The 18,306-nt window shown below is 30.5% G+C and overlaps 3 protein-coding genes across 3 annotated transcripts; 2 read left to right on the forward strand and 1 right to left on the reverse strand.

The window, feature by feature from the left end:
• The first annotated feature begins 5,115 nt into the window (after positions 1 to 5,115).
• LOC125070440 (glutamyl-tRNA(Gln) amidotransferase subunit B, mitochondrial) lies at positions 5,116 to 9,726 on the forward strand. The gene is made up of 5 exons (XM_047680318.1): positions 5,116 to 5,545; positions 6,175 to 6,351; positions 6,903 to 7,055; positions 8,665 to 8,837; positions 9,063 to 9,726. Exons 1-5 carry the CDS (start codon positions 5,141 to 5,143, stop codon positions 9,715 to 9,717), a joined length of 1,563 nt encoding a protein of 520 aa, XP_047536274.1. The 5' UTR covers positions 5,116 to 5,140; the 3' UTR covers positions 9,718 to 9,726.
• Positions 9,727 to 12,934: 3,208 nt separating this feature from the next.
• On the forward strand, positions 12,935 to 14,143 carry LOC125070514. The gene is made up of 3 exons (XM_047680410.1): positions 12,935 to 13,366; positions 13,630 to 13,756; positions 13,954 to 14,143. Exons 1-3 carry the CDS (start codon positions 13,072 to 13,074, stop codon positions 14,114 to 14,116), a joined length of 585 nt encoding a protein of 194 aa, XP_047536366.1. The 5' UTR covers positions 12,935 to 13,071; the 3' UTR covers positions 14,117 to 14,143.
• Positions 14,144 to 14,217: 74 nt separating this feature from the next.
• LOC125070219 (ejaculatory bulb-specific protein 3-like) lies at positions 14,218 to 16,604 on the reverse strand. The gene is made up of 4 exons (XM_047679982.1): positions 16,546 to 16,604; positions 15,734 to 15,935; positions 14,963 to 15,089; positions 14,218 to 14,491 (listed from the first exon to the last, which is right to left on the reverse strand). Exons 2-4 carry the CDS (start codon positions 15,924 to 15,926, stop codon positions 14,323 to 14,325), a joined length of 489 nt encoding a protein of 162 aa, XP_047535938.1. The 5' UTR covers positions 15,927 to 15,935; positions 16,546 to 16,604; the 3' UTR covers positions 14,218 to 14,322.
• Positions 16,605 to 18,306: the final 1,702 nt, after the last annotated feature.

The following is an 18,306-nucleotide window of genomic DNA, read 5'->3' on the forward strand; positions in this document are numbered from 1 at the left end:
GTGTCGAGTCAAGTGATCAAGCTGTTTAAAGAAACCAACTGATATTTAACGCACTAGACACACTTCCTGCTTTTTTTACATATGTACTAAGTATATTTTATGAGCTACATCTGAAACTTTCTTTTTTTGTAGAAACGTACGTTCCAAATTTAAACTGATTATTAATGAAAAATAGTACAAATCGTGTACCTACCTATTATATTTATTTCAGTTAATTTCTATATCAACAGGATAACCATTTTTTTCTCTTTGTAATATTACTGTGTGTCGAAAGTTAAATAAATTTAAGAAATTATGTCAGAACTGCTTAATAATTTCCCTACAATCTATTCCAATCACAAGAGGTGTCCTCTTACCTAACCTAGCCAATTAAACAACGTTTGACATCAACTTGATGAGCTAGCATCGAGAGCTTGAATAATCTATGATGTTCATAATGGATTTACGTTTTGAACGTCGACGAAGCTGTTATTGGAACTTAGGTAGTAAAATTAATGAGGATTTAAGTAGGTCACTGGAAGTGTTGTATTATAAATAAAGATATATTAATCAATAAATGTTAGTAGTGTACAATATAGTTGAGCTATAGGCAAATTGCATGGAATACGTAAATATCTGGGTTGTTTATCTTTATTCATTCTTAGATTGGAGTAGTAGTAAAACGTTAAATCAGTTCCTTCATTAATTTATTTGTTCAGGACATTATTTTATAAATTGTCGCAATATCACCACATACTTAGTATAAAACAAAGTCGTACAATATATATCTTTAAAATTAGGCAACGGATTTTGATGTGTTTTTTTACACACACTACGAGGTAGATCAAAATAATGTACTACAGTAATGCAATATTGATCCTTATCCAATTAAGTACCTTCAAAACATGCATTTAATATAGATCAATATCACCCTTTACAGCATGCAGTTTAAATGAATATTTTCGAAGATATTACAGATTTAAAATGCAGGACATAGCGGTTTGCATTGTTTAATGGCAAAAAACTGCGAACGTTGTGTATAACATTCTGTACTATATTTAGTATCAGCATTGCACCCGTGCGAAGCCGGGACGGGTCGCTAGTATTGTATATAATTCGCAAATTTTTCGGAACGAATTTATATGAATTGTTTATATGTTTTATTCATTATTAGTGGTAGTTACTACATTACAATATTGGAATGTCAATTTGAAAAACAAACAAAACCAATACATAACAAGTTTATAATATATACATTTATATGCTTATAATACATACGAGTAGGTATGTAACTTATACCATTGCGTAAAATGCAGAGCCCGTGGATAGGTTCTAAGCCCGTGGGTAACGTAAGAGCCATCTACGATTTTATTTTTGTTTTAAGCTCTTCCTATCATCAATACATATCGTCTGCACGCGAGAAATCCACTAAGTTGAAAATCTATTTCCGAGAAGGGTTGGCATTCGAGTAATGTAAAATCTTCTAAGTACCTACTTTTTCTAACAGTTTCAGAAACCATACTGTGTCAAAAAGTGCATTAATTGTAACGGAGATCCACCTATAATACTTGTTTGATTATTATTTTTGATAAATTTAATAGTTTCGTGTCGGTTTATTTTTAATTTTAGTGATATTTAACTTGTAAAAGCATTGATTTCTCGTACGTTAATTACCTGCATTTATTGATATAGATCGTGGCCTCGCGTGTGTTTCGTATGTGGAATAATTATAATGAACAATGGCTTATTACTATGTAAAGAGAATACGAATATAAATGTTTGCTGGAAAAAAATAGTGAACTTTAAGCCTATATTGTTAAGAAATTTAAATGTTAAATTTTGTCTAAGAAAATTTGTATAGATTTGTTTTCGTTTCATCGTTTCAGAAATATTACTAGGCGCTCCTCCCTCCATTTTTAGAATAATTTCTCAAAATTACATTATTTCTTACGAAATTATATTGTGTAAAAATAAAAAATAACGTTAGATGTTACGCTTTATAAGAATATAACGTGTACCTACAAATTAAGTCTTCTGTAAGTGTCTTACACTTGCACAGAAGAATCCTTTCCTTTTAAATGGATAAGCTTATTCCACCACGCTGCCCCTGCACGGGGTTAGTGGATATACATATCGAAAAATTGTATCTAACACCGGTTTGTTTGCTTCCATCCTTTGCTGGAGATAAATTATGTGGAACCGATTAAACATAAGAAAACTCCTTGGTGCTTGCTTGAATTTGAACCCGCGACCTTAAGTTAAAATCGAGGGATTCTATCCATTTGGTCATATATATCATTCATTGAACATTTAAAAAATATTGCTAAACGAAAAGAACAATAAAAATTTAACATACGATTTTTGTTAACAAAATTATTGACCTGAGAAATCCCAATACAATGATTTCACTAATACATTTTTAGCGAATCATTCCGATTATTATATTTTTTATATAAAAATATATTTAAAATGCTTATTCGGTAAATATATCTGTTAAACGATTTTAACTCTACATAGTTATAACATGAATGTAAGTTATTTGAATAATTATTGACATTTTCATTGTAAATTATATAGTGTATTGAAAATAATACATTAAATCACAAACATAATACGATCCACACATACTTTATATGATTAGTTGTACTTGTTTCAATTGTCTAGGTATATCAAAGTCTATTGTAATCTATCCAAAAATATACTTAGAGCACGTGTCCGGCCATGAGAAAACAAGGTATATTCATATGTAATTATAAAATATAAATGCATAAATTGTTTACTGATTAAGATTCACGTTGATTCTTATAAAACTTTATACTTATAAAATATAAAAAAATTCTTATATTTGCGATTAAATACAATTATTAACAAATTAGCTTTGAAATCGTGAGATGTTTGGAACTGATTACACACGATCTTTATCAGCACTAGCCAGCGATGTTATTCATCTGGATACGATATTTTTCAACGAAAACAATGAAACTTTTGGAGCACGTATGAAACGTACACAAACATTACGTTGACAAAGAGATTAGGTATTGTTGGGTATCAATAAAAATAATAGTTCGGCGCTTTTTAATATATTGTTTTTAATTGTTAGTTTATACTTTATTTGTATGGTAGACTTATATTTTTTTTACCCGCCCCGAATCACAAGCGTGCTCATTTGGACCTCACTACGATACAAGTAGTAGGTACTAATAATTTTCTTAATTAAACTATTTACTAAATTGGTCCATAGAATATATTAGATCATTGACGACTGATCTTAGTGCACATATTAGGAATTTATGTTAAATTTAATTTGTTAAATTAATTACCTTTTAATGTTTGAAGTCATTGCTTTTTGTGCGGTCAAGTTTTATGAATCTACTACATCAATGCCAAAAGAAATGAGGCTAATAAAGAATTTAGCTTAAAATAATCAAAGTTATTAAGTTAAGGTAACCATGATTGTGGAATATCTAGAACAGATTGTGACGCAAACGGCAAAAATATAAATAATTCAATTTATCAATCGTACTTTGTGGGTGTGTATGCTTGATACGCAGTAAAATCGAATAGATTACTAAGAACTTTACTCTACTTGTATACGTAGTGTTATTTTATTTTGTCGCTTTACTTTCAGCTTCGTCAAGGTTTCGCGCACACCCACCACGGTTGTTTAATATGTTATGATCATTCGCCGCTTGTGAGTGGTATTGACCGTACGTTCTACGTGATATTGTTTACGCGCGTTACTTTGCGTACTAATAAAAACATTATTGATTTTTTTATCTTTAAAAATCAATGAAAATGTACTCCATTGCAGAGGCTACGTTAGCTTTTGTCGTACTCTACCTGTTCTCCTTTCTTTTCGAAGTTGTAACGGGATTGGTGTCATAAAATATGCAGTTAAATAAAATTAAAATGTGATATTATAGTTTTAAATAAACTAGTTTTAAGTTAATTAGTCAAAATATCAATGCAATTATAATTAAGTTACTAAATAGGTGTATTAAATTATTTAAGCCCATATATGCAATTTAATTTTCATTACAACAAAGCTGAAACGACAAATACTAATGGTAAGTAATTTTATAATTTATTTGTGCCTTCTCGATACATATTTTTTATTAAATATTTTGAGGTAAAATACAGTTTACTACTTACTTTAAGTAAGTATTTACTTAAATGAACATCCATAAAGAATTGTATCATATATTCAATTTTAATTTATTAAATTGTACAAGTAAGATATATGCAGTAGAGCAGCAAGCTATATAATTTGTATTATTATAACAAAATAAATTAAAAATATAACTTTTATTGTAAGTTTTTTTGTGAAAGTTGAACCTTATTTATTCAGTTAAGAGCAAGCCGTAGTAAAACAGATTACTAAACGTTGCAGCGAGAGCGTTGGGTACAGGTTTTTCTAAAAAAGTCTACATAGCATAGGCCTAATGAACATTCTGCTCTCTAGTTTCTACTGTGAGTTGCATCGTTAAAATGTTTAGGGCTGAAAAAGCATACTTTTTTATTTTGAAAATTGCAATGAATGACTTTCTCTGGTATCTAAAACTTTTTGTACTTTACATAAGTGTATTGTTTGTTGAGTTGAAATTGTTTTTAATTATTAAAGAAAAGTTAAGCTTAGTGTTTTATGTAGAAACTTTATTAGGGTGCAGTATTTGTAATATTAGTTAAATCTTTCAAAATATCAAAAGGAGTTTCACAAGATTTATATTGAATAAATTGTAAATAGAATCGACCCTGAAAGACTATAAAAATCAAATACATCTGCGCGACTAAGCGAATCGAACGCCAAAACAGTTGTAAAGGTACGGCCACATCGATATGACTACGCAAGACATTTGTTGTAGTTATCTCGGTAGATCACAAAGGTGTGGTCGTCCCATTGATGATTATATGATTTCCTCAGTTGTGTCCGCTTAGTTTTGTAGTGCGTTCTTATATTTTTTATTATTAAGGAAACTTATTTTGACGTGTATCTGCGTTTATAATATTCTGATTCATTCGTATTTAAATATTTTTATGCTTTAGATATTTGACAGCAAAAGTTTTTAGGTAAATGTCAAATGTCAATGTCATAATATATAATAACAGCATTTGAATTTATATTTCTTAATTATTAGGAACATTACATTACATTAATTTTATAATGAAGCATTATATATTATCAAAAAGACATTTATATAAATACAGTAAAATACTTAAACGTGGCTTCTCGAGTCATTGTAACAAAGAATGGCAAAGTGTCGTAGGATTAGAAGTGCATGCACAGCTAAACACGGAGTCGAAACTTTTCTCTGGTGCTGAAAATACATTTGGTGGTTTAGTGAACAATTGTGTGTCATTATTCGACGCTGCAATACCGGGAACATTGCCTGTTTTAAATAGAAAATGTGTAGAACTTGGCGTTCTAACTGCATTGGCACTTTCGTGTAAAGTAAACGAAGTATCGACTTTTGACCGAAAACATTATTTTTACGCTGATTTGCCTGCTGGCTATCAGATAACACAACAAAGAACACCACTAGCAAGCGATGGCATTATTAATTTTCAGGTATCATTAAAGTATTTTGTGTTTTTGCTAAGAATTTAAAATTAGGCAATAGGTAATTTAACCTCCATCTAGGAATTGTGTTTTGCCTTTCATATTTGCTTGGGGTCAACATTTGTAATAATATGGCTATTGTGAAGGAAGACAATACTTAATATTTATGATTTTACATTGTGATTTATGTAATATAAATGTTTTTATAATGTCCTGTTCCAACTTCCCTGTCCAAAAAGCAGACACAATAGTACAATATCCATGGGTCAAATAGTTAATAAAATATAATTAAGGTTAGAAATTTTTAGTTTATAAATTTATTTATTAGCACTCTAAGCGAAATTAGAATATATAACGAAGAATTCTAAATTCAAATATTTACTGTAATTTATAAAGACATTATTATTATGTGGAAACCTACATGTTTCTGAAGGCAATCTGTGATATGTATCTTCCATAAGAATCTAAGTCATAAAATATCAAAACTTATTTAGTTAATAATAAAATTAAAAAATACCTCAATGCAGAGATATAGTATACTTAAAATATTTAAAAAAAGATATGTACCTTACAACCTTTACATAGTTGACTATTATAAGCTATAAAATCCTTCTAATCTTCTATTTCATTCTTTATAGGTATTTACACCAGGTGTTCACAAGAAGCCATACAATAAGAGTTCAAAAATAAAACAAATACAATTAGAACAAGATAGTGGGAAGTCTCTGCACGATGCTGAGTTAAAGAGAAGCCTTGTAGATTTGAACAGAGCGGGAGCTCCACTTATTGAGCTTGTCTTTGAACCCGACCTTGAGGTGAATCTTATACCGATAAATTAGCTTTGCATATTTATTTTTTTAATAAGACTGTTCAAAGTACCATTATTGTATTTATGCATATATGTTTTGAAGTTTTATTCAATGCTGGAAATAATCCTTATTTTTTATTATTAGTATTGTACATAATATTCTACATGAAGAAGAATTAGAGATAAACAAACTTTATAATTACATATTCAACGCAATTGTATGCTTTGTTACATTATGCACTAAAAACAGTTATAAAACTTTTCGATTATATCAACTTTGATTTATTTCCAAAGTTTTGATAACAATATCACCAACAATATCCTTAGATTATTTTATTCGAGAGATTATTTGAGAGGATATGGAGAATGTATTGTAATGTAAAGCTGTCTGTATGGCTCATAAGTATATTTGAATGAAAAATGTGATCAGTAGATACAAAATTTATAATTTTTTCATAAATCTGTATTATAACACATGGCATCTAATTGACACAAATATGTGATATTTAAATAATAATTTGTTTTCTCTATTTACATTGATAATCTTTACTGTTTTAGGATGGTGAGGAAGCGGCAGCACTAGTTAAAGAACTAGTACTGATTGTGCAGAGGCTAGGTGCATGTACTGGTCGGATGGAAGAAGGTGCTTTGCGTGTAGATGCCAATGTGTCTATGCATCAGGCCGGCGAACCTCTGTCTACACGTACAGAGGTGAGAATAAATCTTATACTTGTAACATAGTTTTAAATATTTGAAATAATAATTATGTATATAGCTTAGTGTTCGAAAATAAACTTTTAATTAAAATTTTACTACCAAAATAAAATTAACAATTAAAAACACAGCTCATTTTTAATCAATTTAAGTGATAAATCAAATAAAATTTGATGATAGTATACAAGATTGAATTAACATCAGGGCCACAAGTGTTCCAAAATTTTAACCACAAATACTAGCAGATGTAATTGAATAAAGTTTTGAACACTTACATATATATAAAATGGATGCTAGTATTTCTGTTACTGTGTGTACGCTTAACCAATTACCGTGACAATATTTTAGCGCTAGTCTTATATAATCTTAAATATGCATAGCAACCAATGATGGGAATTTTCCAATGACTGTATAATAAAGAGGTTTTATACCTATTTATTAAATATAAATAAAAATTATCAGTTATAAAATTAAGAGAGGAAAGTGGTTCAACCACATTATTCTATTAAATTTTTGAGTATCATTAGGTAATTATTTTTTAACAATATAATCATTTTCAAAAATTTGATAAGTAATTATCATTAACATTGCTGTAAAGATCATTGACTTGACTTAAGTTATATTTTATAACCGATAAAGTGATAAATAATCAGCTGTGTTGATTGGTTATTTTAATATTTGATTCTTTATATTTGTTGTATAGTTAAAAAAAAAATGTTAATTATATAACATGTATACTATTATTTTAAATATTTTTATTTGTCTTTTGACTTTTTTAATGTTTGGAATGAATTTTTTATACGAGGTTAACACTAGAGTGTATTGACAGAAAACGTCACATATGGACCTTTCCCTCTCTTTATCTTTATCTCTCACTTTCCATTATATATGGTTTTTTATAATATTAATTAAACTTATTTTTTGGTATTGTTTTAATTCACACGGAATTTTTCATAAGAATTTTATTTCTTATCATTGTGTTATTCTCGTACATTGTTAATTTATTTCAATATATCTGTCATTTAATATATAATATACAACTGAAAGCAACTTCGTTTCAACCTATTGTCCCACGATACATCTTTCTTTTATTAATGGAAATAAAATTAGAGTTACAATTTAGAAAGTAACTAGCGATCCGCCTCGGCTTCGCACGGATGTAATGCTGATACTAAATGTGCTACTGTATGTACTACAGAATACAAATCGCTGTCCCTGCATTATAATCTGTAATATATTCGAAAATATCTTTTTAAATTACAAGCTGTAAAGGGCCGCTTTGATCTATATAATAAATGTATTTAGGGTACTTAATTGAATAAGGATTAATGTTGTATTGCTTAAAATCGCTTCGAAAATAAGTCATTATGTTTATTTACGAAATCACATTAGAAATGTCTAAAATTATCAGTGTTTATTTACTTTGCTATGCGCGTATTAAACATATAAACCTCCCTCTTGAATCTATCTAAAAAAACCTCATCAAAATCCGTTAAGTAGTTTTAAAGATCTAAACATACTCAGGGACAGACACATAACGAGAAGCGACTTTGTTTTATATTTTGTAGTGATACATATTTTAGTTTAGATTAATTTCTTGTTACAGATTAAAAATATAGGTTCAGTGCGCGGAGTGGCGGGCGCAATCCGTCATGAAATAGAACGCCAAAGATCAATATTGGAAGGTGGTGGGCGCATTGTAAATGAAACTCGGTCTTGGGATGCTACAGCAAAGATTACTATTCCCATGAGAGACAAAGAAGTTGTACAAGACTACAGGTACATTATTTAATGTTTCATAATTTTGTACCATATACATACATACAATTTTGTAAGTCAACAATAATTAAATTTTAGAAAATTATATTATTATAATAATATAATAAAAGGGAATTAGAATTTTAAATAATGAAATAATGTTTTACAAGTCTAATTTCAATTGCAGACTACTATGTTACAAATTCTCAATATGTGAATAATTAATAATGATAATTTTGTTTTCAGATTTATGCCTGAACCAAACCTTCCTCCATTAAGGGTTAACCTCAGAACAAAAGAAGATAGTCAAGACGTCATAAGCGTACCACTCATCAAAGATAAAATGCCAGAATTACCAGAAGAATCTAGAACAAAATTAATAAAACATTATGAATTACGTCCCGAAACAGCAGTGCAGCTTGTGAACGAACCTGTTTTATTAGATTTTTTCCAAACCATTACCTTAGTTAAAGCTAGGAATCCAACTAAAGTCGCCAATCTCCTACTTAATGATCTACTGACAGTACTTAATAAAAGAAAATTAGACGCTACGTGTTGTCCGTTAACAGTGAACCAGTTAGAGGATTTAGTTGATTTGTTATTAGATAAGAAAATAAGTTTAGATGTATGCCGTAAAACTATTGATGAGCTTCTTGAAGGCACGGACTCGTCCGCTATGGACATAATAAAACAAAAAGGCTGGTTACTAGTAACAGACGAAGGCGAGATTGTGAACAGTTGTATCAAAGTTATAGAAAATAATCCTAAATTAGTCAAGCAATATAAGGATGGAAAAACTAAAGTTTTTAAGGCATTACTTGGAATTTTATCCAAAACTACTGATAATAAACTTGATATGTCAATAGCTTCCGAAAAATTGGAGGAATTATTAAAGAAATAAAGCTGAAAAATATTTTAATTTTTTATTTCACAATTTATTTATAATTAAATAGTTTTTACTTGCGTGTTAGGGGTGGTATAAAAAGTAGCCTATGTCTTTTCTTGGGGTTCGAGCTTGTTTGAGCTGGTTGAGCTTAACAGATAGACAGACTTACTTTCGCGTTAATAATACCAGTATCTAAAACAAAGTTGCTTCCCGCCGTTTGTGTGCTCAGATCTTTAAAACTACGCAATGGAATTTAATGCGGTTTCGTCAAATAACAGAATGATGCAAGAAGAAGATTTATACGTATAATGCATGCATATTATAGTAGAGAAAACCCGGGAATTAAAATTTTCCTAGCTTTCAATGTTTGCTCTTAAATCTAAAAGTTGTATATAGATCTTATTACCTGTATGGAGCCAGGTCGGGTAGTTAGTAGATAAATAAGAGGACAGAAATATATTTGGTAAAATGAGTCAAGATTTTTATTTTGTGGCGATAGTAGGCAACTTTTACGCAATTTCGCCTTACAAGCGTACACAAGGGTTTAATGATGGCCAGTTTTATTTTAGTTCTACAAATAAGAGTAAGAGTGTATTTTACTAACCGAACTAAAGTCTATAAATTTTTTGGTTTGCGTCATATACCAAATTTATTGAGACCCATGTTAAACCCTAAAAAGCAAAGCAATGTACTCGTACTAAAAGCTGGCATAGGTGGGTGGGTCAGAAGAGTTTATCGTCGCTTGCTTACAATATATTATAGCTTAGCTATCAGATTGAAGACGTATTAAAGCAATTTGTTCCATTGTCGAGAGGTCCCCAAAAGGTTTACCATATTTTTTATTTTGCTATATTTCGGGTCTTGTATTCCACTAGAATCCTGCGAGGTAGAGGTAGGGGCCCTCGAAATGGTACCTTAAAAATATTTAGGTATGCGGCAAATGGGCTGCCTGATGGTAAGTGGTCACCACTGCGCATAGACAATGGTACTGTAAAAAGTTTTAATCATTCCACCATCACCAATACCATACCAACCTTGGAAACTAAGACTGATGTTGCCTGTAGTCACACTGGTTCAGTCACCCTTGAAACCGTAACAATACTAAATATTGTTGATGGCAGTAGAATATATGAAGTGTGGGTCGTATTTACCCAGATGGGCTTGCATAAGCCCATACCACCAAGTTAATAGTATTTTATAATGTAGACTATTAGTACTAGAAATTATAGTGCTCAAGTTTGTGAGCAACCAAGGATGCACTTGCTATTCCATCAAACGAAATCAAATGAGATAGCCATTTGAGATGACCCAGCGACTCAAGTGGGGGGACGTATCGCCTCCACAGTCGCCAGACCTGCCGTGGGTGACCCCAGATCCTTCTCCCATCGAACGATCAGGGCGTGCTGAGCTAGAGTCCTGATTCGCCCAATTTCCGCCGACCCCGGACGGTCGCCGTACGTTTTATAGGGCTCAAGTTTGTGAGCAACCACGGGTGCACTTGCTATTGCCTCAATCAAAATCAAATGTGATAGCAACCTGACATGACCGATGCGACTTCAGTGGGGCTATTACGGTTATATTATATTTGTTGTGGATTAATAAATGTTGCAGTCGATAAATCAGTATTATGGACAATTAAGCTACTGCATAGGACCATAGTATTGACTTATATTTTTTGATTTGATTTGATATCAATAAGCAACAAATATTGAATAGAAACAGTTATGTTGCTAAGAAATGGTGGGCAGGTTTTTGTACATGTAATCATAATAATCAACCATATGAAATACCTTTATAAAAAAATAGATTTTTTGGCACTCGTCTATAATTTTTCGTTTCTACAAATTATACTATAGGCGCCAGAAAGATACGATGAAATATTAGTCATTATTAGATTGATTTTATCAAATCTTCGCATTTTAGAGTTTCTTAAAGCAAAACCTTATTTTATGGTTCAGAAACTAAGTCCAGAAATCCTTCAAAATAATAGAATTTCATTGAATTGGGGACATAGGGAATTAATGATTTATTTCATCGTTAAAAGTATGTAGGTACTTATATTATAAATGCATACAGAAACTCTGTCTGTCTGTGTATGTAACACTTTTAAGATTAAACCACTGAACCTTATTTGATAAAATTTGATAACATGCATGTCTGTTCCCTTATAATTCAAAAACTGCGTTGAAGGGGATAAAATAATATATAATTAAAAAATTAACCTATGCGAAGGAAGCCATAAAATACATATCAAATTTATCAATTTTGACATAAAATGGAAAGATGTTCTTCATTTGTTATATGTAATTACCAAAGAAGACACTATGTTTTTTGTTTACGAACGTACTTGGCATGCAGAATACATGAAGGCTGTTTGTTGACGATGCCACACGCGCCCCGAATATTGGAATGGTCAGGGGCTCGCAACAGTTTATATTATTGTAGCAATTTTAATTGTAATAGTATATTTTTAAGAAAAAAATATTAAGTTTTTACTAAAGTTGTGATTTTGTTAATTATTATATGTATATAATAAATACAATATGAAATTTAGCTTAATTTATTAACTTCGATTAGTTAATGCAGCAAATAACTAGACCAATAACCAGAATGCCGAGACCCTCTCCATCCAGGATAGACACTTACTACTCTTATTATAAAATTTTATATATACAAATATAATTGTGAGATGATGTCTGACAGAGAAGTATGGAAGAAGGACATGCTGCGCTGACCCCATGTAAAATTGGGATAAGGGCAGGAGGATGGATGGATATACAATTATAGATATATAATTGTAGTAACGCTAGTCATAATAAAAGAAAACACTGTCTTATGTTGTAAATAACAAATGGATTTAACGCTATTTATAATATAGGCAATTAAGTGATTTATATAAGAACTTAGTTATATTATTTTAATGATAGCCAAATTGGCTAGAACACGTAGTTCTTAACCGATGATAGGGGAACCGAACCCGAGCAAGCGCTACTGAAATAACATGTGAGTTAAAGCACTTGTGTTATGGAAAATCAGAAGTAACGACGGCCCACATACACCCAGAGTCAAGACAACATAGAAAAATAATGAACTTTTTCTACATCGACTCGGCCGGGAATTGAACCGAATCGAAAACCGGTGTATACACTAAACGACCACGGAGGTTGTCAAATTGTAGTCTATTTTTCCCTTTAAATTATATGAATAATGACAAGAGTTAGTAACACCTGGAAAATTCTCTTTTTCCAAACTAAACAAATGTATACAAGCTCAATTAGTTTTTAATCACGTTTTGTTGCAGCATCAAGCTATTACATTTCTTTACTACCAATCGAACGTCAATACAGCTTCGGTATTGATTGAAACACGATGTTCTCTACTATATTAACTGTTTTGTGCCTGTCTACAGTAATTACAGCAGATATGACCGCTTCAGGAATAGACAGGACATTAAGCGACGGAGTCACAAGTATGGGGTACAATGTAGTGTACGGAGACGAAGACTTGTTTGTTATAAATCAGGTCATAAGTGACGCAGAGAAGTCAGATATGTTGAAGAAAAAAACTAATCTAAATGAAGCCATTGCACCGTTACCAGCCGAAGATGTTAAGTGCTTGATGTCTGTTGACCGATACTGTTCTAAGGCTATGGGCGAAATAAAAAGTAAGTTTAAAACCGTTGTAAGTTTTTAGTAAGAAATTCTAGTGAAAATTTCTGAAGATAATTTACACCATAAAATATGTCTGATATTAGAACGTATATTCTGCGCTAAGTACAAACAGATAGACAAGTTTAATATCCAACATATATATGTCATACCATACTTAAAAAAATGATTCAGTATTTACAAAATAATTTAAGATTTTACTAAATTAAATAAATTATAGTATAAGTAATAATTTTATTAATTTGAATGATACTTTAAGGTGTTCTCATCCAAGCATTAAAAGATGATTGCGTTAAGTGTTCTATAAAACAGAAGGAAAGCGCAGGAAAGGTTGTAGCATCTATGATGGCCCATGATCCTGTTGCGTGGAAGCTCTTCCTCACCAGGTACGACAGTCTCAACAAAATCCAAAGGATACTGGGATAAAATAAACGCGTAAGATATTTGTACAATGATAATTTCTCTAATTATATCACTCTCATATTGTTATTTAAACTCCTGCCTTTTATAAATTGCTGACAGTATTGGTTTCATTTATTTGATTTAAATGTATATTTCAAAATGCTTCATTATATGATTTTAGGTCAGCACTACTAATTTTACCAGAAAAGAAACCATTTAAAAAAGAAAAATCAAAATTCAAAATAAAGGGAGATCCTGAATTCATTGAAAACGCAAGAAATAGATACACTATGCCTGGTGTGAAAGTGAGAGTGAAAAGATATGCAATGGAGAAAATAAATTAATGTGTACATTTCACTGTTGCCTAAATCATGTTTATCATAAGCGTTTTATGTAATTAAATTTTATAAGTAAATTTATGTTAAGTTTTCAATTAAACAGTGCATTATTCCCCAAATATTTATTAGCGACTTTCGAATATTAAATACATTTCTCAAAAATTAGTTTGCTTAGGTTGTATTGTTATTTAATAAGAGGTTTCCAAATTCAGTTATTCATTAGAATCCATTCTAGGAGTCGGACCTTTGTTATATAAGACATCATCATCGTCGTCATCGTCGTCTTCGTAACCTTTATCGTTTTTGTTTTCCTTTGATTCAGGTTCGACCTTTTGTTGACTTGACATGTATTTCAATTTGTATGTGCCCTCCGAGTCATATCTAAAATAATAAAAAAATATATATTATTATAGTCTGAGGTACATCTGTGCAGAAATTTATGAAATGAGTGTTCACAAAAATTAAGTGAAAATCTCGCACGGCGTCCGTTTGAGACAAAAATTAAATATATAAATGTGAAATGAATTTCATAATATTTGTGATTGAAAGGAATAGGATAGACGGGTATATCGACCAACAATGTTAAGTCACCTCTGTCTTTAGACATTGACATTGTACGAAATATTAAACAAATGCTACCTCTATGCGCTTCCAACCATGAGAACTAAGATGTTATATACCATTTCAGCTCGTTGTTGTGTAAGCCTATATAGTTATATAAATATCCGCAATAATAAAATATGCACATTAAGACGTTTTTGCTCATCGATTGATTAAAGGCGTCAGTCCATTTTTGAAGCTAAACTTAACACTGATTTTAAATTTATGTATTAGTATGTATATTACTCTTACTTTGCTTCGAGTTTTTTCCAATCTTCTGGCTTGTGATCGATGATATAATGCATGACCTTATCCGCACCATCACGCTGTTTTTCGGTGCATTTACTACAATCATTTTCAATCGCATCTGGTAGGTTTCCTGTCGTATAACACATTTTAATTAAACTGATTAATATTTTATGAAGTGAAGAAAAACAGGCAAGATTTGACACTCAATGAAACAAAATCGTTTCACAACAAAGAGAAAAACATAAAAAATAATAATATACTTAATTATTAAGTTTCACTTCTACCGTTTCTGAACTGTAGCCGCACACTATTTTATCAAATGCAACTTTTTTTATATAAATTAATTACTTTATTAAAAATAAATCTTTTGCCTACGTATTTGCTATGGGAAAAAGATTTCCGTTTAAAAAATATAGTATATTATTTTTCTATACTATTACATAGAGTCGGATATGAAACGATAAGTACCTACATAAAAACAGGGCCGGGTTATCAATTAGTCAGCGTATGCAACCGCTTAGAGGCTCAAATCGACTCGATCGATCGAATCGATCCGAAAAATTTGGGAAATATGGTTTTAAAATTCATTATCAATGACATTGTTGGGATAAATTAGGGTGATATCAATATAGTAGAAGAACATATTTTACCATAGTTAGAAAAGGTTGAAGGGGGAAAAGTACATCGCCTAAGAGCACCGACGCGGTTAATCCGACCTTGGTAAAAAATATATTACTTAGTAATAGCAACTGTTGGAGGTTTGTATAGTCTTACTTTTTAATTCCTTCCCATCCGGAGTACAAGGTCCTTTATCTAGGAGGCAGTTCACGTATCCCGCTAACAATCTATCGCTGCTCAAAATTTCATCTAAATCTACACCGTCGTACATGGTTGTGTATGTGGAGTTTTCACAGTCACATTGGTAAACGAAGTAAAGGACCAATATGGTTGATATGAAACGTTTCATTCTTTTTGACTGAAATAAACCATTTTTTATTGAAAATATTAATAATATTATGAATATCTATTTATAAATTACTTAAAAATAAATAAAAAAAAGTTGTTTAATGAATCACTAAGTTGAAAGAAAACTGATACATAATATTCATTTAATAATCAATAAGTTAAAAACAAAGTTTATTGAATACATGTATGTATTGTTACGAAAGAAAATGTATTTGAAACTTCAGCTCAACTCGTTACCGAACTAGGTTAAAATTAAATTTCAAGATTTTCCGTTACATAGAACAAGGTAAATAAAATCTTATAAAACAAAATTATTAAATTTTATGACTAGGAATCTGATAAATAAAGCTTTATTCTGAATAAAATATTGTTAAAAATAAATGGAATTACTGTAGAGGTAGCAAAAAATGATGTATGTATGTATGCATTACGTAATTTTTTTTTACATTTTATAGTTTACAATTTACATATGTAAATTATTAACCAAACAAAATTGAGAGTACAAGCCTGAATTACAATACACACTATAAAAAATTAAGGCAGATACACACTACTCGTACACAAATTATTCTGCCAATATCACAGCATGATAGAGAAATATAACAAATAGTATTCCGTACCTGGTACAAAATTTAAGTCAATAATACAGCGTGATAGTGTACAAAATAAAAAAAAAATGTGATTCTCGCTGTAGTCAGGGTACAAATACTCTTTTATACTGACAGACATAATATTCAGGTTATTATCCAAGAAATTGATGTTGTTAATGTATTCTGATCGATGAAAATTACTATGAACAACATGCAAGCTACTTTATAGTTGTTAATGTTAGTTTTACCTACATAAAAGAATATTTATTTGTTTTTCGTTTTTAACTAATACATTAAAAGCATATGTTTAAAATTATTTATAAATTTATAAACAATAGGTAATATTTCTTAAATAAAGATTTCTATTAAAATCAAAACATCATCTAATTATAATTTTTAACTAACTGAATCTGAGATATATGAAATCCTTCATATTAATACACTTGCAATGCCCATCCACTGGTTAGTGAAAGCCCTCTAGAAATTCCACTTTACTGTATACTTATGGTGAAATTATGATTAAAATTAAGAAAAAGTATAATCTCAAAAAATTGAGAAATTTATATATTTAAATATATTAATTTGTTGGCAAATAGCAATGCAAAAAGCATGTGTTACGTGACGGATTTTCTTCTTTGAACAAAATGTTATTTATGAGAAATTTCAAGTGGATTAAAATGTTTTCTTATGTTTAGCAGTATTATAAAAGAGCTCAAATTGATATACATAGGTGAATGTTGCCCTAAGTTTTAGATATGATTATTTATTGAGGTGACCAATAAGTGCCTATATTAATCGTTTATCACAGATCTTCAATCCAAAAAACCATTTGTGGAGATCCTCAACTTGGAAAAGATACGGCTTGAAGATGTAACTCTGTCGCAAGATATGGTACTTTGTATGGAACCTCATTGGATCAAATGTCAATGTCCTTAAAGGCTGCACGCACCGCACCTGCAAGCCCCCCGGTGTTGCAGATGTCAATGGGCAGTGGCAGTCACTTTCCATCAGGTGAGCCTTCTGCTCGTTTGCCACCTATAACATGAAAAAAATCCCATATCTTCTTATATATTAATAGCGTAAGTCGATTTTTGTACCAGTGATTATGGGACGATGGCTGCACATCCAAAAATCGGTTATGGTCTCATTTAGAAGAGCTCCAGCCGTAGATGTGCTGAAAGTTAAAGATGATTCTTTATTGCTATTTACTAAATTGATACAATTAAATAAATAATGAATTTTAGAGAGAGGTATACAGGTACGAAAGTCCTAAAAAATCTTTTGAATAAAAGCGAGGTTTCGCTGGAGTTTATATTAAGTGGGAACCCTATGTAAAAGAATAACGGCAAGATAGCCTCAGTGAGTCACACGAATTTGAAAAGATATGTGACTTAATTAAAATTAACTTAAGTAAAATCCTGATCACTTTTTGGGAGTGCTGGCTTTTTTGGTAGAGGCATAATCAGCTTTAAAAATTCTGTTTGTTTCTTGACTAAATTTGAATTTAATTCAAAATTACAGACAGAGCTAACTAAAGAGTTTTAAAATACGAAGCAAACAATTTTATTAAACCAATGATAAGTTGTCTTAGACATGTACGTTTGCTTGAATATTAATATTTATGTTTGATTCTTAAACGTGTAAAATAAATATTTGTCTTCTTTTATTTGCATCATTGCTCTGAAGTATTTTCCTTTCAAGTGTATGACTAGATTATTACTATAATAATTTTGAAATTAACATTACTATTGTGAATTCTATTAGGGTCCATTGGGATCGATTCTTGGACCA

This window comes from Vanessa atalanta, chromosome 17, assembly GCF_905147765.1.
Source record: "Vanessa atalanta chromosome 17, ilVanAtal1.2, whole genome shotgun sequence".
NCBI lineage: Eukaryota > Metazoa > Arthropoda > Insecta > Lepidoptera > Nymphalidae > Vanessa > Vanessa atalanta.